We start from the raw sequence: 15,725 nt of genomic DNA on the forward strand, positions 1-15,725 counted from the left end.
GCTTATCTAACAAACAGCTGACAACAGTGAAGTCAAAGAAGAGTGGGCAAGTTTCAGAGATTTGATGTGTAGCACTGGTTAGAGCATTTGCAAACATCAAGACTGATTTGACAAAAATGGCAAGGAAATTCAGAAACTGCTAAATAAAAAAAAAAATAATTGCACAGTTTACCAGCAGCATAATTTAGCCATCTCTAAGAAGGCAAAGTTTAATTTTTATCAAAAGTGAAATGTGTGTAAAGACTAGAGAGATGCAGGACTCCTGAAAGCAGCAAATTGATGAAATTCAATTTTACACTGAGGGTAACAATCCAAAGTGATTTTATGATACCCTGAAGGCTATGTAGGGACCAAAGACTTTTGGTGTATCTCAGCCTCTCATTGATAGAGCCACAGTGATTAGAGATAAGGACATAATACTGAAGAGATTAGCTGAACACTTAAAACAATCTTATCAACAGATTGTCATCAACCTATACTGAAGCCATTGACTATATACCTCAGGTTGAAGTCAGTCTCTCTTTGGCTGAACTTCCAATTGAAGAAGTTTTTAGTGCTATTTATTTGACTCCTCTCCTGTAGCAAAATGCCTTGTACAGTTCATTAGATTCTAGCTGAGCTTTATCAGGCAGATATCCTCTGCTGACCAAAATCTTCTGAGTTTTATCATTTCCTTGTAATTAAGAAATGCCTTCACTGGGGTTATCTTGTGACAGTACTGGTGGTGGTGATAGGGATAAAGGAAGGTCTCTCTTAGTCATTGTTGGCAAGATTCTTTCCAGAGCCAGTATGATTTCAGACTGAGGAATAGGCAATACAGTATTTGCTTCCCAACTATTCCAAGAGAAATGTCAGGAGCAGGACAGAGGTCTATATGCGCTACATTCGTTGATCTCATGGGAAAATTTGATTGCCTAGAGAAGTTCATCAGTATTATATACCACTTTCACAATGAAATGCTTGATTAGGTTCTGGATAATGGATGATGCTCTTGAACTCTCTTAGACATCAATATAGAGAATCACAGTTATGTGCTTGCTCCCATGCTTTTTAGCATGATGTTATCTGAAGTATTGCCAGATGCCTTCAACAAAGAAATGACATCACGATCAGCTACTGCACTGACAGTAGGTTATTTAACTTGAAAAGGCTATAAGTAATGACTAAAATAGGGGGAGACATCAATTGGAATATAGCTGAATGAATTGTGGTACATGATTATGGTGGAATATTATTGGTTTGTGAGAAATGATGAGAATGATACTATCAGAAAACAAAACAAGCCAAACAAACAAACAAAAAAATCCTAGTAAGTTTTCCATGAACTCAAGCAAAGTAAAATGTGCAGTATCCAAAATAATGTTATGGGATGATCAATTGTAAATGACTTTGCTGTTCTCAGTGATTCAATGATCTTTCATATGCTAATTTTGACCTGCTAATTAACATCAAGAAAACACAGCTTTTTCACTAGCCAGCAAATGGAACCATTAGAATATCAATTATAGAAAATGGAGAGATTTTGGATATTATGGACAAGTTCACTTACCGAAGTAATATATTTTCTGTGGATATTCACATAGATGATGAGGTTGACATTGTGCTCCAAAGGAAAGTGGGAGAGAAGAGATATTAGGGTGTCTACCAAACTGAAGGTTGATAGAGCCACAGACCTCATTGCTATATGCCTGTGCGACCTGGATAGTCTACAGAACATTGTCAAGAAACTGAATTGCTTCCAGTTGACTTGTCTTAGGAAGATTCTGAAGATCACCAAAGTAGTAGATGAGAAAGTCCTTTCTCAAGCTGACCTGCCAAGTATTCAACCTCTGCTGCAAAGATCACAACTCCAACTCCAGTGTCCGGTTCCATCGTTTGAATGCCTAGATGACTTTTTCTTTCTTTCTTTCTTTTTTTTTTTATGGAGTATTCATACAAGGCCACTGTCACATGATATTAGAATAAGCCATAGTTTTCATTGTATGAGACATAAGAGACACTGGCATAGGATTGTCCAATATAACATACCTACATCAAAGAAGGCACTGTGCTTTATGAACAAATAAGAACAGTTTAATTTAAACATGAGATGAACAAATTAAGAACATCTTTATCCCAAATGTTCATAGGGGCTAATTGTGTCTGACCTATGGTAGAGTCTTCTAAGCTCATATTTTGAATAACCACATTTGGACACATTGTACTAGGAGTTTGACAGAATGGTGTTATTTGGTTCTTTTTGAGCACAAAGAACAACTAGCTGCCTTCCACTGTCTTTTTGATGGTATATCTTTTCACCTTCATAGGAAATGCTCTAATGATTTTTTTCCTTCAAATTCAAATGCTAATAACCTGCCAGGCTTTATCTTGAAGTCCATCACTAGAGATATTCATGTAAACCAGATCACCACTTGTCAGTGATGATAGGCTTTAAGAATTAAATAAATATTCAAGATCAATAGTTTAATATGACTATATATCATATAAGGAAAATGAAACTCATAGAGTTTAGATAATTCAACCAAGGTCACACAGGTAGAAAATACCTCAATTACAGCTAAGGTCTTCTGACACCATAGGTAGTATTTTTGTTGTCGTAGAGGGGATTCTTATTTCTGATAGAAGATAAACTAATAAATATAAAAGTAATAGAGATTGGCATTTCATGGACTTTCAACTGCTTACCTGAGAATTCATCCTATATCTTATCTAACAAGCTGTCATCCAGCCCATTCTTGAAAATATCTATACAAGGGGAAACCACTGCCTGCTAAAGCAGACTATTCCACATTTATAGACAGAGACACACAGAGAAAGACAGAGACAGAGAGATGGGCAAAATCTCTTTTTGGGACAAAGCACATGAAATCTAGTTGCTCTTCAAAGCACATGAAATCTAGTTGCTCTTCAAAAGGAGAGTCATTCAAATACTTAATAGTTTTTTGTTTGTTTGTTTTTGTTACCACCGACTTCTCTTCTCCAGGCTAAATATTAGTTATTTCAACCTAAATTTGAACGAACAGCATTATCTTGGTTCCTTTTGCCAACCTGATTGACCTTCTCTGGCATCAGTATCATTCCTAAAATGTGCTACCCACAGGTATATTGCTATAGATGTTTTGTACAAAAGCAGAGAATAGTGGAATAGTCATTTCTCTGATTCTATTTAGCCTAAGGTTCCATTTTCTATTTTGACTCATATTTGAATTCACTGATTCCACTTAGGATTGTTATTTTTGGATTCTGACTCAGTTGTCTAATGTTTCTAGTATTGCACTGTCTCCAAATTTGATCAGTTTTCATCAAAATCTCTATATATGTCATTGTTAAGCAGCACGGATCCTCCAAGGCTTTACACTAGCAGCCTCCAAGTTTTCATAAACCATAAATGGTGACTTTTGGGGTGCAGCCATTTAACCATTTCTAAACGCTCCTAAATATACTATCATGAAAACTGTACTCTGCCTTTTGTTTATCAGGGTAATATGAACATCTGAATCAAATTGACATTTATATGGTGTTTTTATGTTTGGATTGCAAATTGTTGGATTTAGTTATTAAACTTGAAGTTGGAAAGACCTAGTTTAAATCCTTAACTATTTATTAGCTGTGTGACTGTGCAGAAAAAGTCACTTAAGCTCTTCTAGTCCTACTTGCAATTGTACCTGCTACATCAGTTTATTATGAGGAACAAAAGAAATCATATAATATAAAGTGTTCTCCAAATATTAAAGCTCTGAAAGATGCTATTATTATATGAATTATATAATTATTAAATAACTAATTTCATATATTAATGTAGTAATATGACAATTTTTGAAAATTATTCTGTGATATATTTTGTTTTGTGATATATTTTAAATGGTGAATTCTCATGCAATATTTTTTTTATCTCTTTTAAAAGAGCTATCACTTATCGTTTAGCAGGTAGGGCAACTTTAGGTGAGAAGTGAGGAAATTGGACACCTTTTGTTGTGTAATGCCAGTAGACCACAATTTAGGTGCTCTGAGTGAGTTCAAATGAATAAAGCCCCTGGACACTGAAAAGAACGGGTACTTATGATTCTCAATCTGCTATCCTTTACCTTTGAAATATTGGAGAAATGGAAAATTCCCATTGAATTTGGGATTAAAAATCCTGATTTTTAATAAGTAACAGACTGGATCCTACAAATTATAAACCCAATGACCTTGCCTTTTATTTCTAACAAAAATTCTTCACTATATTATTTAAAGGAACACTAGGGAAATAGTAATCAGTTAAAGATGGAATTGTTTCATGAAAACAAGTCATACTAGACCAACTTTATTTCCCTTTTTAATTGGGATACTAGTCTTATAAATAGTTGATACTATAGGCATAAAACAGTATACTTCTTCAGTTGTTTCACTGACGTTTGACTCTTTCTAACTCTGTTCCGGATTTTCTTGACAAAGATACTAGAGTGGTTTGCCATTTCTTTCTGCAGTTCATTTTACAGGTGGGGAAACTGAGGCAAGCAAGGTTAAGGACTTGCCCAAGGTCACGTAGCTATTAAGTGTCTGAGACTGGCTTTGAACTTGGGTCTTCCTGATTATAGATTTGACACTTTATTCTCTGTATCACCTAAGTGCCCCAACAGTATTTCCATATAAGCATTTCCAAATTTCCTTAAAACAGTTCCAGATTCAGACCCAATGAGTAGAAATTAATTTTTCATGTTACCTTGGATAGAAGTGTCTAGTGGATTCCTCCAGTGATGTGTTCTTGGACCTTTGCTGTTCTATATTTTTGAAATGACTTCTGTCCTCTTAGAGAATGGCTGTTCATCAGGATGTTTTCAGCCTGAAAGAGAAAAAAAAGTAATAACAAATGGCAGAATCAGGATCCAAAAAGTTCTCAGTAGGATAGATTGATGAGTAGATTTGAATAATATGAACTTCATGGGGATAAGTGTGAAGTCTTATACAAAATAGATATGACATAGGACATATAGTAGGTAACATATAATCTATGAAAGGTCTCTAGTCTTTAGTTTATTTTATATTTAATATTTATATTTAGTAAATTTTATATTAATAGAAGTTGTACGATGCCCACAAAAATTGCTAATGGAAACTTTTAAAGTACACCAAGAAGCATAGTATACAGAGAAAAGAAATAAATAAATCTACCAAGTCAGATTGTATTTGGAATTCCATATTCCAATTTTTGACACCACTTTTTAAAATAAGAATACATTAGATGAAATATACTCACAGGTCTGGACAAGATGCCATGCAAAAATCAGTGATTATTGAGAAGAGCAGCAGACTTAGGAAGTGCACATCTACTCTCCTGAAGTGTTTGAAATCACACTAGGATTAACTTGTTTTACACAGACAGAGTGGGATAACAGGAGCAGAAATAAGATGCAGAGATAAAGGCTCAAGTTTGATACAAGGAAAAATTTTGTCACTAGAATCACCTTTAAGTAGATAGGGCTGTCTTGAAGATTCCCCATCCTTGAAGGTTTGCATTCAAAGAGGAAAGCTCTTGGTCAGGGATATAGAAGTGATTCTTATAATTAGTGCTTCAGCCATATATATCATGCCTGGCTAATGAAAAAGAGTCAATTTGATCTCTAATAGGCTGCATTTATTTTACTGTACTGTGATATGATTTCTGCAGACCAATATTTTCCAATATTCTCCCTTGAGGGTTCAACTTTAAAAAAAGATAGAGAATAGTGGTAAAGTCAACCCCTCATCCAATTTCTTTTACTTCTCTTTATATTTTACTATTTCAGTTACTTTTTTATGGTTACACAAAAAAGCCTTTGTAGGAGTACTTAATTTCATATATCCAACTCTTAATTTAATTTTAGTAAAGATTGTGTTAGGTATTTAGGTTCATTTTTCATTTAAACTTTTGTGACACATCCCAAAATAGACTCATGTATTTTAATCATTATTTTTCTCATAATTGCACATTTTCAAGAATGATTTCTTTTTTCTTCAGGAAGAAGAGTTAAGAAAAAGTGGAGAAGCAAAGTACTTCCACCTAAATGATGATCTGCATGTTCTCATTGAAGTTTTTGCCCCTCCAGCAGAAGCATATGCTCGAATGGGACACGCTTTGGAAGAAATTAAAAAGTTTCTCATTCCTGTTAGTATAGTAATTTCATTTCTTCTAAATAATATACTTTAAACAGTTACATATGAAATTCCTTCCTCAGTTTCCTTGTATCTTTATTTGCATTTTATACTGTAGTATCTTTGGTTAGCATAACTTTCTAAGTTTCATGATAGATGATTATGGAAAATAAGAATTTGATAACTTAAGCACATTACATTGAGAGGGTTGGGGTATGGGGAAGGGAAGCTGGCCATTCTTAACAATCAGTTTCTCTAGAAAAATGGTTCATCATGGCTTTTTGGTGTCTATATTCTATGATACTGGTATCTGTAATTCAATCCAACAAAAGTTTATTGAGTACCTCCTATATATTAGGCATTGCATTAAAAACTGAGAATAGAGATGAATACTAGACCTGTTATATCATTGGTATAGAAGACTCCTAAATGGGAAATAAATGCCCAACAATGTACACCTACAATTTTTTAAAGTATCTGAGAGTTTTCTAGAGCTAGTTCTCTGTCTTCTAGTGATGTCATTGGAGTAGAGAGGTAGAATGATAAGTCAAAGTAGATCTGTATATCTTAATAGATAGCTAATCTGTCAATCAGAAAAGGAGAAAGATAGAGACTAGATTAAGGCTGAAGAAGCAATTAGGAAATACCTTCAGACAGCAAAAAAGTTAACATAACTGTATGTTAGTATGGTTCTGGGAAATCATGTCAGAAATGCTAATTCTAAGAATGTGCAAGCTAAGGACAATGAAATGAGAAGTTTTTACTTTAGTATGTATGCTGTACTACTTTATTATTATTATTGTACTTATTTCTGTTTATATTTATTTTTATAATTATTATATATACTTGTATAATATATATATATAATAAGTATGTATTACTTATATATTATATCATTATTATACTGATATATTTTATTATTATTGTTATACTTATTTGTTTTTCCTTCCCATCAACTTCTACCTAACTACAATCTATCATATTGCCACCATTTGATTCTTGGACTTCCTCACGTGTATGCGTGTATCGTATGGGTTTGTTTTTACTTTTCTTATTATAGGAATGAACTTGACAAGCACCAACAAATATTTCTCTATTTAATAAAAGGATAAATGGGACTCTTATGAAGCCATGAATCCTTATTACCTATGACTTTTTTAAAAAAAGTACATTTCAAATTTAATTTAGTATAGTCATCTTGCTGTTCAGCTTGACTTTAATTTCTTTCTGAATTTCCTTTTGAAATTTTGAAGAGAATTTCCTTCTCTTATATATTTTAAAATATTTCAGTGACACTTTTTTCATTTTTGGAATCATTCTTACCTCTTTAATCTTCTCATAACTTTAATCATGACTCCCAAATAAAAGCTCTTCCTTATACTTAGTAAATATAATCGGTTAGATAGAGAACTAAAAGTACAGAATGAAACACATATACAAGATGTCTCAAATATCATTAGCTTCAAGGTTTAAAATGGCACTAAGACATTTGTGAAACCCTATAATTTTGTATGGAGGTAATACTGGAATTTTTCTTTGTGCATATTTGTTATAAGAGGATTTTTTTCCCCCTTGAATGATGGGTGGGTAGAAAGGGAGCAAATACAGGTTTTTGAAAGAAAGAAGTAGGTGTAGAAGGATTTAACAAGGCTTTCCATTAAAAGGGAAGAGTCAGAGTGATTCAGATGATAAGCTGAGATCCTTGAGACACTCCTGGTATCATAAACAAAAATAAAGAATCCAAGAAAACACATATTTTAGGGACGCCAAATGAGATCAATTTTGAACATGTGTTTATTAGGCAAATAGAAAACAGATAATACCTTGTTAGAAATTTGTGACTATAATGAAAGATAGTTGTAAATTCTTCTTTTTTTTTTTTTGTGCTCTTAGCTACATATTTTTCTATTGCTTATAAATTACCTTCTTCGTAAACCCTTAAATTTGCTATACTGAAAATCAGTAAGATCTGAATTTGAAATCTGCTATATGTACTTACTACCAATGTGACCCTGGCCAAACCATTTGACCTCATCTACAAAATGGTATTAAAATAGCACCTATTGCCCAATGTCCACTTACTAGGTAATAATAGTATCTACTGTCCAGGATCAAAGAAGTAAGATTGCCTAAGAACTCTGTAACCCCTAAAGTACTATATATGCTAGCTAGATTATAAACTTTACCATCATCAATTATATGCATGTTTTTAATATTTCTGTAAAAAAAAATCTATGAAGAGAAAAAAAAAAACCCAAGCCTATAACAACAAGCATAATAAAGCAGAGCAAATTCCTCTATCTTCCCTGTGAAAAATGTCTTGTTCGTTATCTTGAGGTTCTCACTCTGTCTCTGTCATGAAGATAGCATGCTATCTTATCACATTTCACAAGTCATAGAAGTTGATTTTATTGATAAGATTCGTTAAAAAATCTTTCAAAGTTATTTTTTTTTTACAATATTGTTACTATTAAATAAATCACTTTCTAAGTTCTGCTCACTTCACCCTCAATCACTTCATACATATCTTCCCAGGTTTCTCTGAAACCATCTCTTTTCAACAGTTATTGAAATTGTTGATAATTGACATTTCTTTTGAAAATTATCTGTCCATATACTTTCATCTCCTGGAAAATACTTCTGTTTTGTCATCAGTCCCTTTTATATCTTGAATATCATCCTATCTTTGGAGAAATTTTGTTCCAAGTATTTTTCCCTTGTTTACTATTTCACTTCGAATTTGCATTGATTATTTGTGTAAAATCTTGAGAACTTTTTCTCTTTAAAAAATGTTGAACTTCTCTCTGTCATTCTCCTTTCCTTTGGCCAAGAACTTTGCCTATTACTCTTAAAGGTCAAGTCCATATAAGCATTATTAAATATAAGTTTTCTGTTATATTCCAGGAAAGTACAAAGAAAGACCTTCCCAAAAAATAATGTTTACTTTCAAGGATTTCATAGTACAATGGAGAGACAACATGCAAACTTAAGCTTAAATGAAAGGCATTGTTGTTAAGAGAGTTCTGGAATGTTTCTTGTGGGAGCTAAGATTTTAGTTGGAATCTGCAGGAAACCAGAAAGTTAGAGATAATTTGGGAGAATAGGACAAGAATGGCTAATAGCCTGTGAAAACACATGAAGTCACAAGATAGCAATGTCTTTGTGAAGGAATAGCAAGTCAGTATCCCTGGATCATAGAGTGTAAGCAAAAGGAAGTATAAGAAGATCAAAAGTAAGAAAATTTCAGATTATGATGGGCTTTAAATGCTAGGATTTTTAAATATTTGATCCTAGAGGTGATAGGGAGCTGATTGAATTGGAGGAAGGGGTGACATGGTAAAAACTGTTTCTTAAGAAGGTCTCTTTTACAATTGAGTGGAAGATGCACTGGAATTTGGCAATCCTTGTGACAAGTGGACCACTCAGAAAACTTGCAGTATTCCAGGCATGAGGTATTCTAGGCTGGAGAGACTGTTCTAGTCTCAATATAGGAGGGTATTGAAAAAGTCGAATCTCTAGCTCTTGGCCAGAGGTGGAAGGCTGAGATGAGTTCAGTTTTGGAAGTTGAGTGTAAGATGTTCTTGGGGACATCCTATTGGCAAGGTAAGACTAAAGGGCAGGAGAGTGGTTAGGGCTAGACAAGATTTAGTGAATATCTGATAAAGAAGATGATTAAACCTTGGAAGATATATCAGATCAGCAAGGGAAATAATATAGAAGGAGAAAAGAATCTTGAGGAATGGAATACCTGTGATTAGCCTGCAAGCATATGAAGAAAAAAGATCCATCAAAGGTGTTATATAAATTTAGACAATAATGAGAAAATAAGGAGAGAGGAGAGGTCAGTGTCACAATACCAAGAAAGCATTAAAGAGAAGACAGTTTTTGATTATGTCAGAGACTACATATAGATAACCAAAAATGAAAACTGAGAAATAGTCATTATTTCTTACTCTGTTCTCTAATACAAGGCCTTTTATACTTGGATCATGCATTCATCTCAAGCTTACTTTCCTTTTGCAATGTTGGTTTATACCTAATTTCTCCCAGACTTCTTTTTCATGTGTATATCAACCATGAGTCCTTACTCTAGGAGTTTGTAAAACATTGTAACTGCTGTTCAATCTTTTCCAGTAATCAATGTTAAAAATGCCATATAGTTTTGATTATTACTGCTTTATAATATATCTTAAGATAGAATGTCTCATCTTTTCTCTGCCATTTTTCAGGGGTTTTTTTCCACTTTTTGTTTTTTTTTTTTCTTTTGGTTTAATAGATAAATTTTGTTTTATAAATTCTAGTTGCTCATTTTCCCCCTCTTCCTTCAGTCCTAATATCACTTTGGTTATTTGATTGCCATGACATTTGTATTGGTAAAGGCCACAGTTTGCCTTTCTTCATTTAGGAATTCTTGGCCATGGGATGATGGGCTCTCTGCTTTTATCTTATCTGTTGAATTGTTTGTACTGGTCTGTCCCCCTTTTATTTCTTTTGGCTGCTGCATTTGTTTTTGATTTTGTTTCTTGTTTTAGTACTCTTTATAACACTTGTTTTCTTAAAAAGAATGTTTGAGCTCATTCATACATAAAAATTATCTTTTTTATAGAATAATGCATAATTTTGAAGGGCACATGATGTTAAGAGGCATGTCATTTCATTTCCTTTTTATTATATATATATATACATATAATATACTATATATTACATATATGTGTGTGTATGTGTCTATATATGAATTTTCTATTTTTTTTCTTTCAAGTTGAAAAAATAGTCCTGAATAATTCTGACTCTGGAGTTTCTTCTTACATAATCTGATTTTTTGAAGCTGCTTGACCTGAAATCTCTTTGCAAACGTTTTTATGAATGAATTAAGTTTAATGTTCTTTTCTAGTGATGTTCTACAATTTCTGATAATTTCTATTATATCTCCTGAGAATTATAGGTCTGTCCTTGAAAACGAACTCAGAGGCTGTCTCTAAGCCTTTCATTTTAAAGATGAAGTAATATAAGCTAAGTGACATATCAAAAGGTATTAAGTTATCTGAAATTTGATTTGAACCCACATTCTTTGACTTCAGAGATAGATTTTTTTTCTATTGCATCTTCTATTTAAAATATTTGTGAGTAATGTTTAAAAAGATTCCCTTGTATATAGTAAAGCCTTTTTTTCTCATCATAGTTTTCTGGGAAGTAAATGATTATTATTCTGTCTTTGAGAACTGTCTTACAAGTCAAGTGATAATATGGCAATTGGTAATAGTGACAGTATTTGTTGTAGCAATAATTATTGTAGCAGTAATTTTTATTATTATTGTCTACAACTCATCTTTTCCATTTTCCCCATATTTTGACTTTGCTCAAATAAGTCTTGGTTTCTTCCTGTTTTTTTTTTTTTAATTCTGCCTTAATTTGTATCATTTTATTTATTTATTTTTTATTTAATAGCCTTTTATTTACAGGTTATATGCATGGGTAACTTTACAGCATTAACAATTGCCAAACCTCTTGTTCCAATTTTTCACCTCTTACCCCCCACCCCCTCCCCCAGATGGCAGGATGACCAGTAGATGTTAAATATATTAAAATATAAATTAGATACACAATAAGTATACATGACCAAAATGTTATTTTGCTGTATAAAAAGAATCAGACTCTGAAATATTGTACAATTAGCTTGTGAAGGAAATCAAAAATGCAGGTGGGCATAAATATAAGGATTGGGAATTCAGTGTAATGGTTTTTAGTCATCACCCAGAGTTCTTTCTCTGGGCGTAGCTGGTTCAGTTCATTACTGCTCCATTGGAAATGATTTGGTTGATATCATTGCTGAGGATGGCCAGGTCCATCAGAATTGGTCATCATCTAATATTGTTGTTGAAGTATATAATGATCTCCTGGTCCTGCTCATTTCACTCAGCATTAGTTCGTGTAAGTCTCTCCAGGCCTTTCTGAAATCATCCTGTTGGTCATTTCTTACAGAACAATAATATTCCATAATATTCATATACCACAATTTATTCAGCCATTCTCCAATTCATGGGCATCCACTCAGTTTCCAGTTTCTGGCCACTACAAAAAGGGCTGCCACAAACATTCGTGCACATACAGGTCCCTTTCCCTTCTTTATAATCTCTTTGGGATATAAGCCCAGTAGTAACACTGCTGGATCAAAGGGTATGCACAATTTGTATCATTTTAAGTGGCACTGGGCATGAATTCAAATCTGGTTTTAGACATTTGCTAGCTATGTAATCCTGAGTAAATCACTTAGCAGTTCATTCATTTCCTCCAACTATAGTATGTAAGTAATAATAGCACTTAATTCCAGAGAATTGTTTTAAGAATCAAATGAAATCATAATTGTAAAGCTTTTAGTAAATCTTCCCTTCGTGGCTCATTCTCTGCTACCCTTTGTGAAGTTGCTTGTTTTTATTTTTCTCGTTCTCCTGGAATTTATTGTCTTGTATTCTTTTTTCGTTCTGCATATTCAGGTCACTATAGTCACTATGCCACATTATTAGATTATTGTTTGCTTATTTTGCTCCAGCTGGCATATATGGTTTTAGTTTAGGCATATAAGATTTATCTTATATCTAATTGAATTGTTCTCTCTCAGTTGATATCTTAACCCCTTTTTCATTGAGAAAAAAATTGAGATATAGGCTTTAAATACATATTGTGTATGTATGTGTGCACATGCATGCACACATGTATGTCTTTCCAATCATAAATGACTCCTTTTTCTTTTCAGTATATAGCTAAAGAACTTTTAAATAATTTACCTTCTGCCTACTTGGATGAATGTTGCTTTTAACAGAAACTAGTTATGGGAAAATAGTAAGAAAAATTTATTAGATGTCACAATGTATCATTTTCTTGCTACATACTCCACATTTATTTAGGCAATAATTATCATGAAAGGAAATACTCTACTAAATTCTTGCTGTTCCTTCATACTGACTTTCTAGTCTCAACCTTTCTACTCTTCCTTTTTTTTCTTGTCTTATGTACAAGTTGTTGCATGCAAGTTATTTGTTCTGAGAACTTTCTTTTTGATTTATCAGTTAAAAATAAAGGTTTAAAGTGTTGACAACTGCTTTGATCTATTGAAACCTTCATATAATTTGAATTTAATATACAAAAAGTCCAAGTATGGTTTTTTTATTATTTTAAATAGCTGTTCTCAGATGGAAGTAATTCTTGGAAGCATATACTTTTTATATTAGAAGGTTAAGGTTTTTAAAAAGTAAAGTTATGCTAATTCACTACTATAACTCACTTTAGATTCAAGCATAGTTTGTTTTCCCTTTTTTTAAACACTAGATATTTCCCTACCTCTATTATTATGTGAACTCTCCTTTGTAAAAAGAGAAAATGTCTATTCAATTTCAGCAAAAACAACAATGCTTTTGACTTTGATAATGTGCTCCAGCATTCATATTTACCACCACTCTGCTAAGGATTAGAATATTTTCTTCCTCAATTTTAAAAATCTAAGATAGAGTGTGAATTTATTAGATTTTTAACTACTTTTTAGTGTTCTTGTTTTTAATTTTGTGTTCATTATAAGTGTTCTCTTTGTTGGCTTTCTTTATATCATTTAATAGAAATCTTGTATTTCCTTAAAATTCTCCTATCCATATTTTCTTATGCCAAAATAACCCATTCTCTTGTTAAAGCACAGATTGTTCTGTTATTCCTCATGTGACAAAACACTCTTTTTAATAGATAAGACTAGAAATTTCTTATTTTTCTTTACTTTGGTGAACTATTTTGTTATTGAATAAAAATTACCAGAAAAGTATTCCTTAGGTGCTTTCACTATGTTAAGCACTAGAGTTACAGATAGAAAAGTAAGACAGTCCCTGACCTCAAAGAGTTCAATGGGAGAGACTACAGCAGTCAGAGAAACATCCCATGGTTCTTTGGGTGCCACAGCCATGAGGTAGAGGTGCTCTAGGCAGTGTTGTTCCCATTGATAAAATCATGCCTGTTTTTGATGAAGAAGGGAAGCTTGCCAGGGACTCTGATGCAAAGTTTCTTTTCTGGGTCTTCAGTGGGAGTGTGCTGGTCAGGCTGCATCTCTGCAGGCATGGTGCCAGAGGCACCCGTTTGCTGCTGAGTTCTGGGACTGGTAGGTACTCTCTCCCCTGATTTTGGAGGGCTGCCTTTGGGCATAAGGTGATAAAGGTGTTTTCACTTCTGGCACATGCTTGCTCCCGTCTCTTCCTTGGGATACTTTGCTTCTTGGGCTGGGCTGGTTCATTGACCCTTTGCATGTTCAGAGGAACTGCTTACCTGGTTAATTGACTACAAAGGCTGAGTTTGAGTTGGAGGCCTGACTGGTATTGGGGATCACTGCCACTCCCAGAGCCCCTGGGGTTGTCTGCTAATTGAGGCAGTTGGTCAGCAATTTTAGCTGATAGTATGAAAAAGACAGGCTCCTTCCCCCCTCAAGGGTACATAACGAGTCTGGGCTGAAACACACCAACACAGTCTGGAATAATGTCTGAGACAAGAAGATGCTTAATAAATGCTTATTAGGGGATTAATTGTACTTGTTGCAGGATTGATCAAACCAGTCTTGCATGTGTGTGTGTTTTTTGTTTTTTTTTTTTAACATTTTGCATTTCTTTTAAAAACTGCTCAATGAATAGAGTGCCGACCCAAATTCAGATTCTTCCTTAGACATTAGCTATTTGACTTTGGGCAAGTGATTTAGCTACTCTCAACATTAGTTTCCTCATCTGTGGAATAAAATGTTGAGAGGATCAAATGATTTTGTACAAAGTTTTGCAAATGTTTAGATTTATATAAACACTTATTATATCATCATTAATTATTATAGTTATTTTCTGATATCATTTGACCACAAATATTAGGAAATGGTATGTGTGTATATATATATATATATATATATATATATATATATATATATATATATATATATATATATATATATTTGTGTTAGGTTTTTATATATGTTAAATGTTAAATTAGGGTTAAAGGACTTGCCCAGGGTCCCAAAACTAGGAAGTGGTAAGTATCTGAGATCAGATTTCAACTTGGGTCTTCCTGTCCTCAGGGCTGGTGCTGTATCTACAGTGCCAGCTAGCTGCCCCCCTTTTAAATGTTTTTGATGCACATATTCTCTCTTCTCCCATTTATTGAAGAGTATCTCCTCTTATCCTAACTATTATTTTTTGTGCCTCTTCATATAAACTGATTATCCCCTTTCCTCTTTTTCCGGTACAAAATTCTTCCCAACCCTTAATGTCTTTTTCTTTGATATTGTCACAATAGAGTCAATTCACCACCACACCCTCAGTCCATGTGATGTCCTCCTCAGACTGCCCCAGTGACAGATACAGTTCTCAATAGTTACAGAGATCATTTTCCCATCTAGGGGTATAAACAGTTTAACCTTTAAATAACATAAATTTTGCCCCTATTTAAACCATTCTATGCTTCTCTGAAGTCCTGTGTTTATAGATTAAATTTTCTGTGTTGGGTTTTTTTCCCAATAAAAATGATTGAATCTCTCTTAGTTCATTGAAGCTCCCTCTCCTTTCCAGAAATATGATGCTGAGTCTTGCTGGGTAATTAATTGT

At 33.4% G+C, this 15,725-nt stretch overlaps 1 protein-coding gene across 4 annotated transcripts in view; it reads left to right on the forward strand.

The window, feature by feature from the left end:
* Nucleotides 1–15,725, forward strand: part of KHDRBS3 (KH RNA binding domain containing, signal transduction associated 3) — a 260,581-nt gene that overhangs the window by 129,835 nt on the left and 115,021 nt on the right. For all 4 annotated transcript variants that reach the window (XR_004231106.1, XR_004231107.1, XM_031947233.1 and 1 more), the window contains exon 4: nucleotides 5,981–6,127. Coding sequence is in view for 2 of the 4 variants with exons in the window: in XM_031947233.1 (XP_031803093.1) it covers nucleotides 5,981–6,127 (147 nt within the window). In the remaining 2 variants the exon portion in view is untranslated. The remainder of the gene's footprint in view (nucleotides 1–5,980; nucleotides 6,128–15,725) is intronic.

The sequence above is a fragment of the Sarcophilus harrisii genome, chromosome 1 (genome assembly GCF_902635505.1).
Source record: "Sarcophilus harrisii chromosome 1, mSarHar1.11, whole genome shotgun sequence".
Lineage (NCBI taxonomy): Eukaryota > Metazoa > Chordata > Mammalia > Dasyuromorphia > Dasyuridae > Sarcophilus > Sarcophilus harrisii.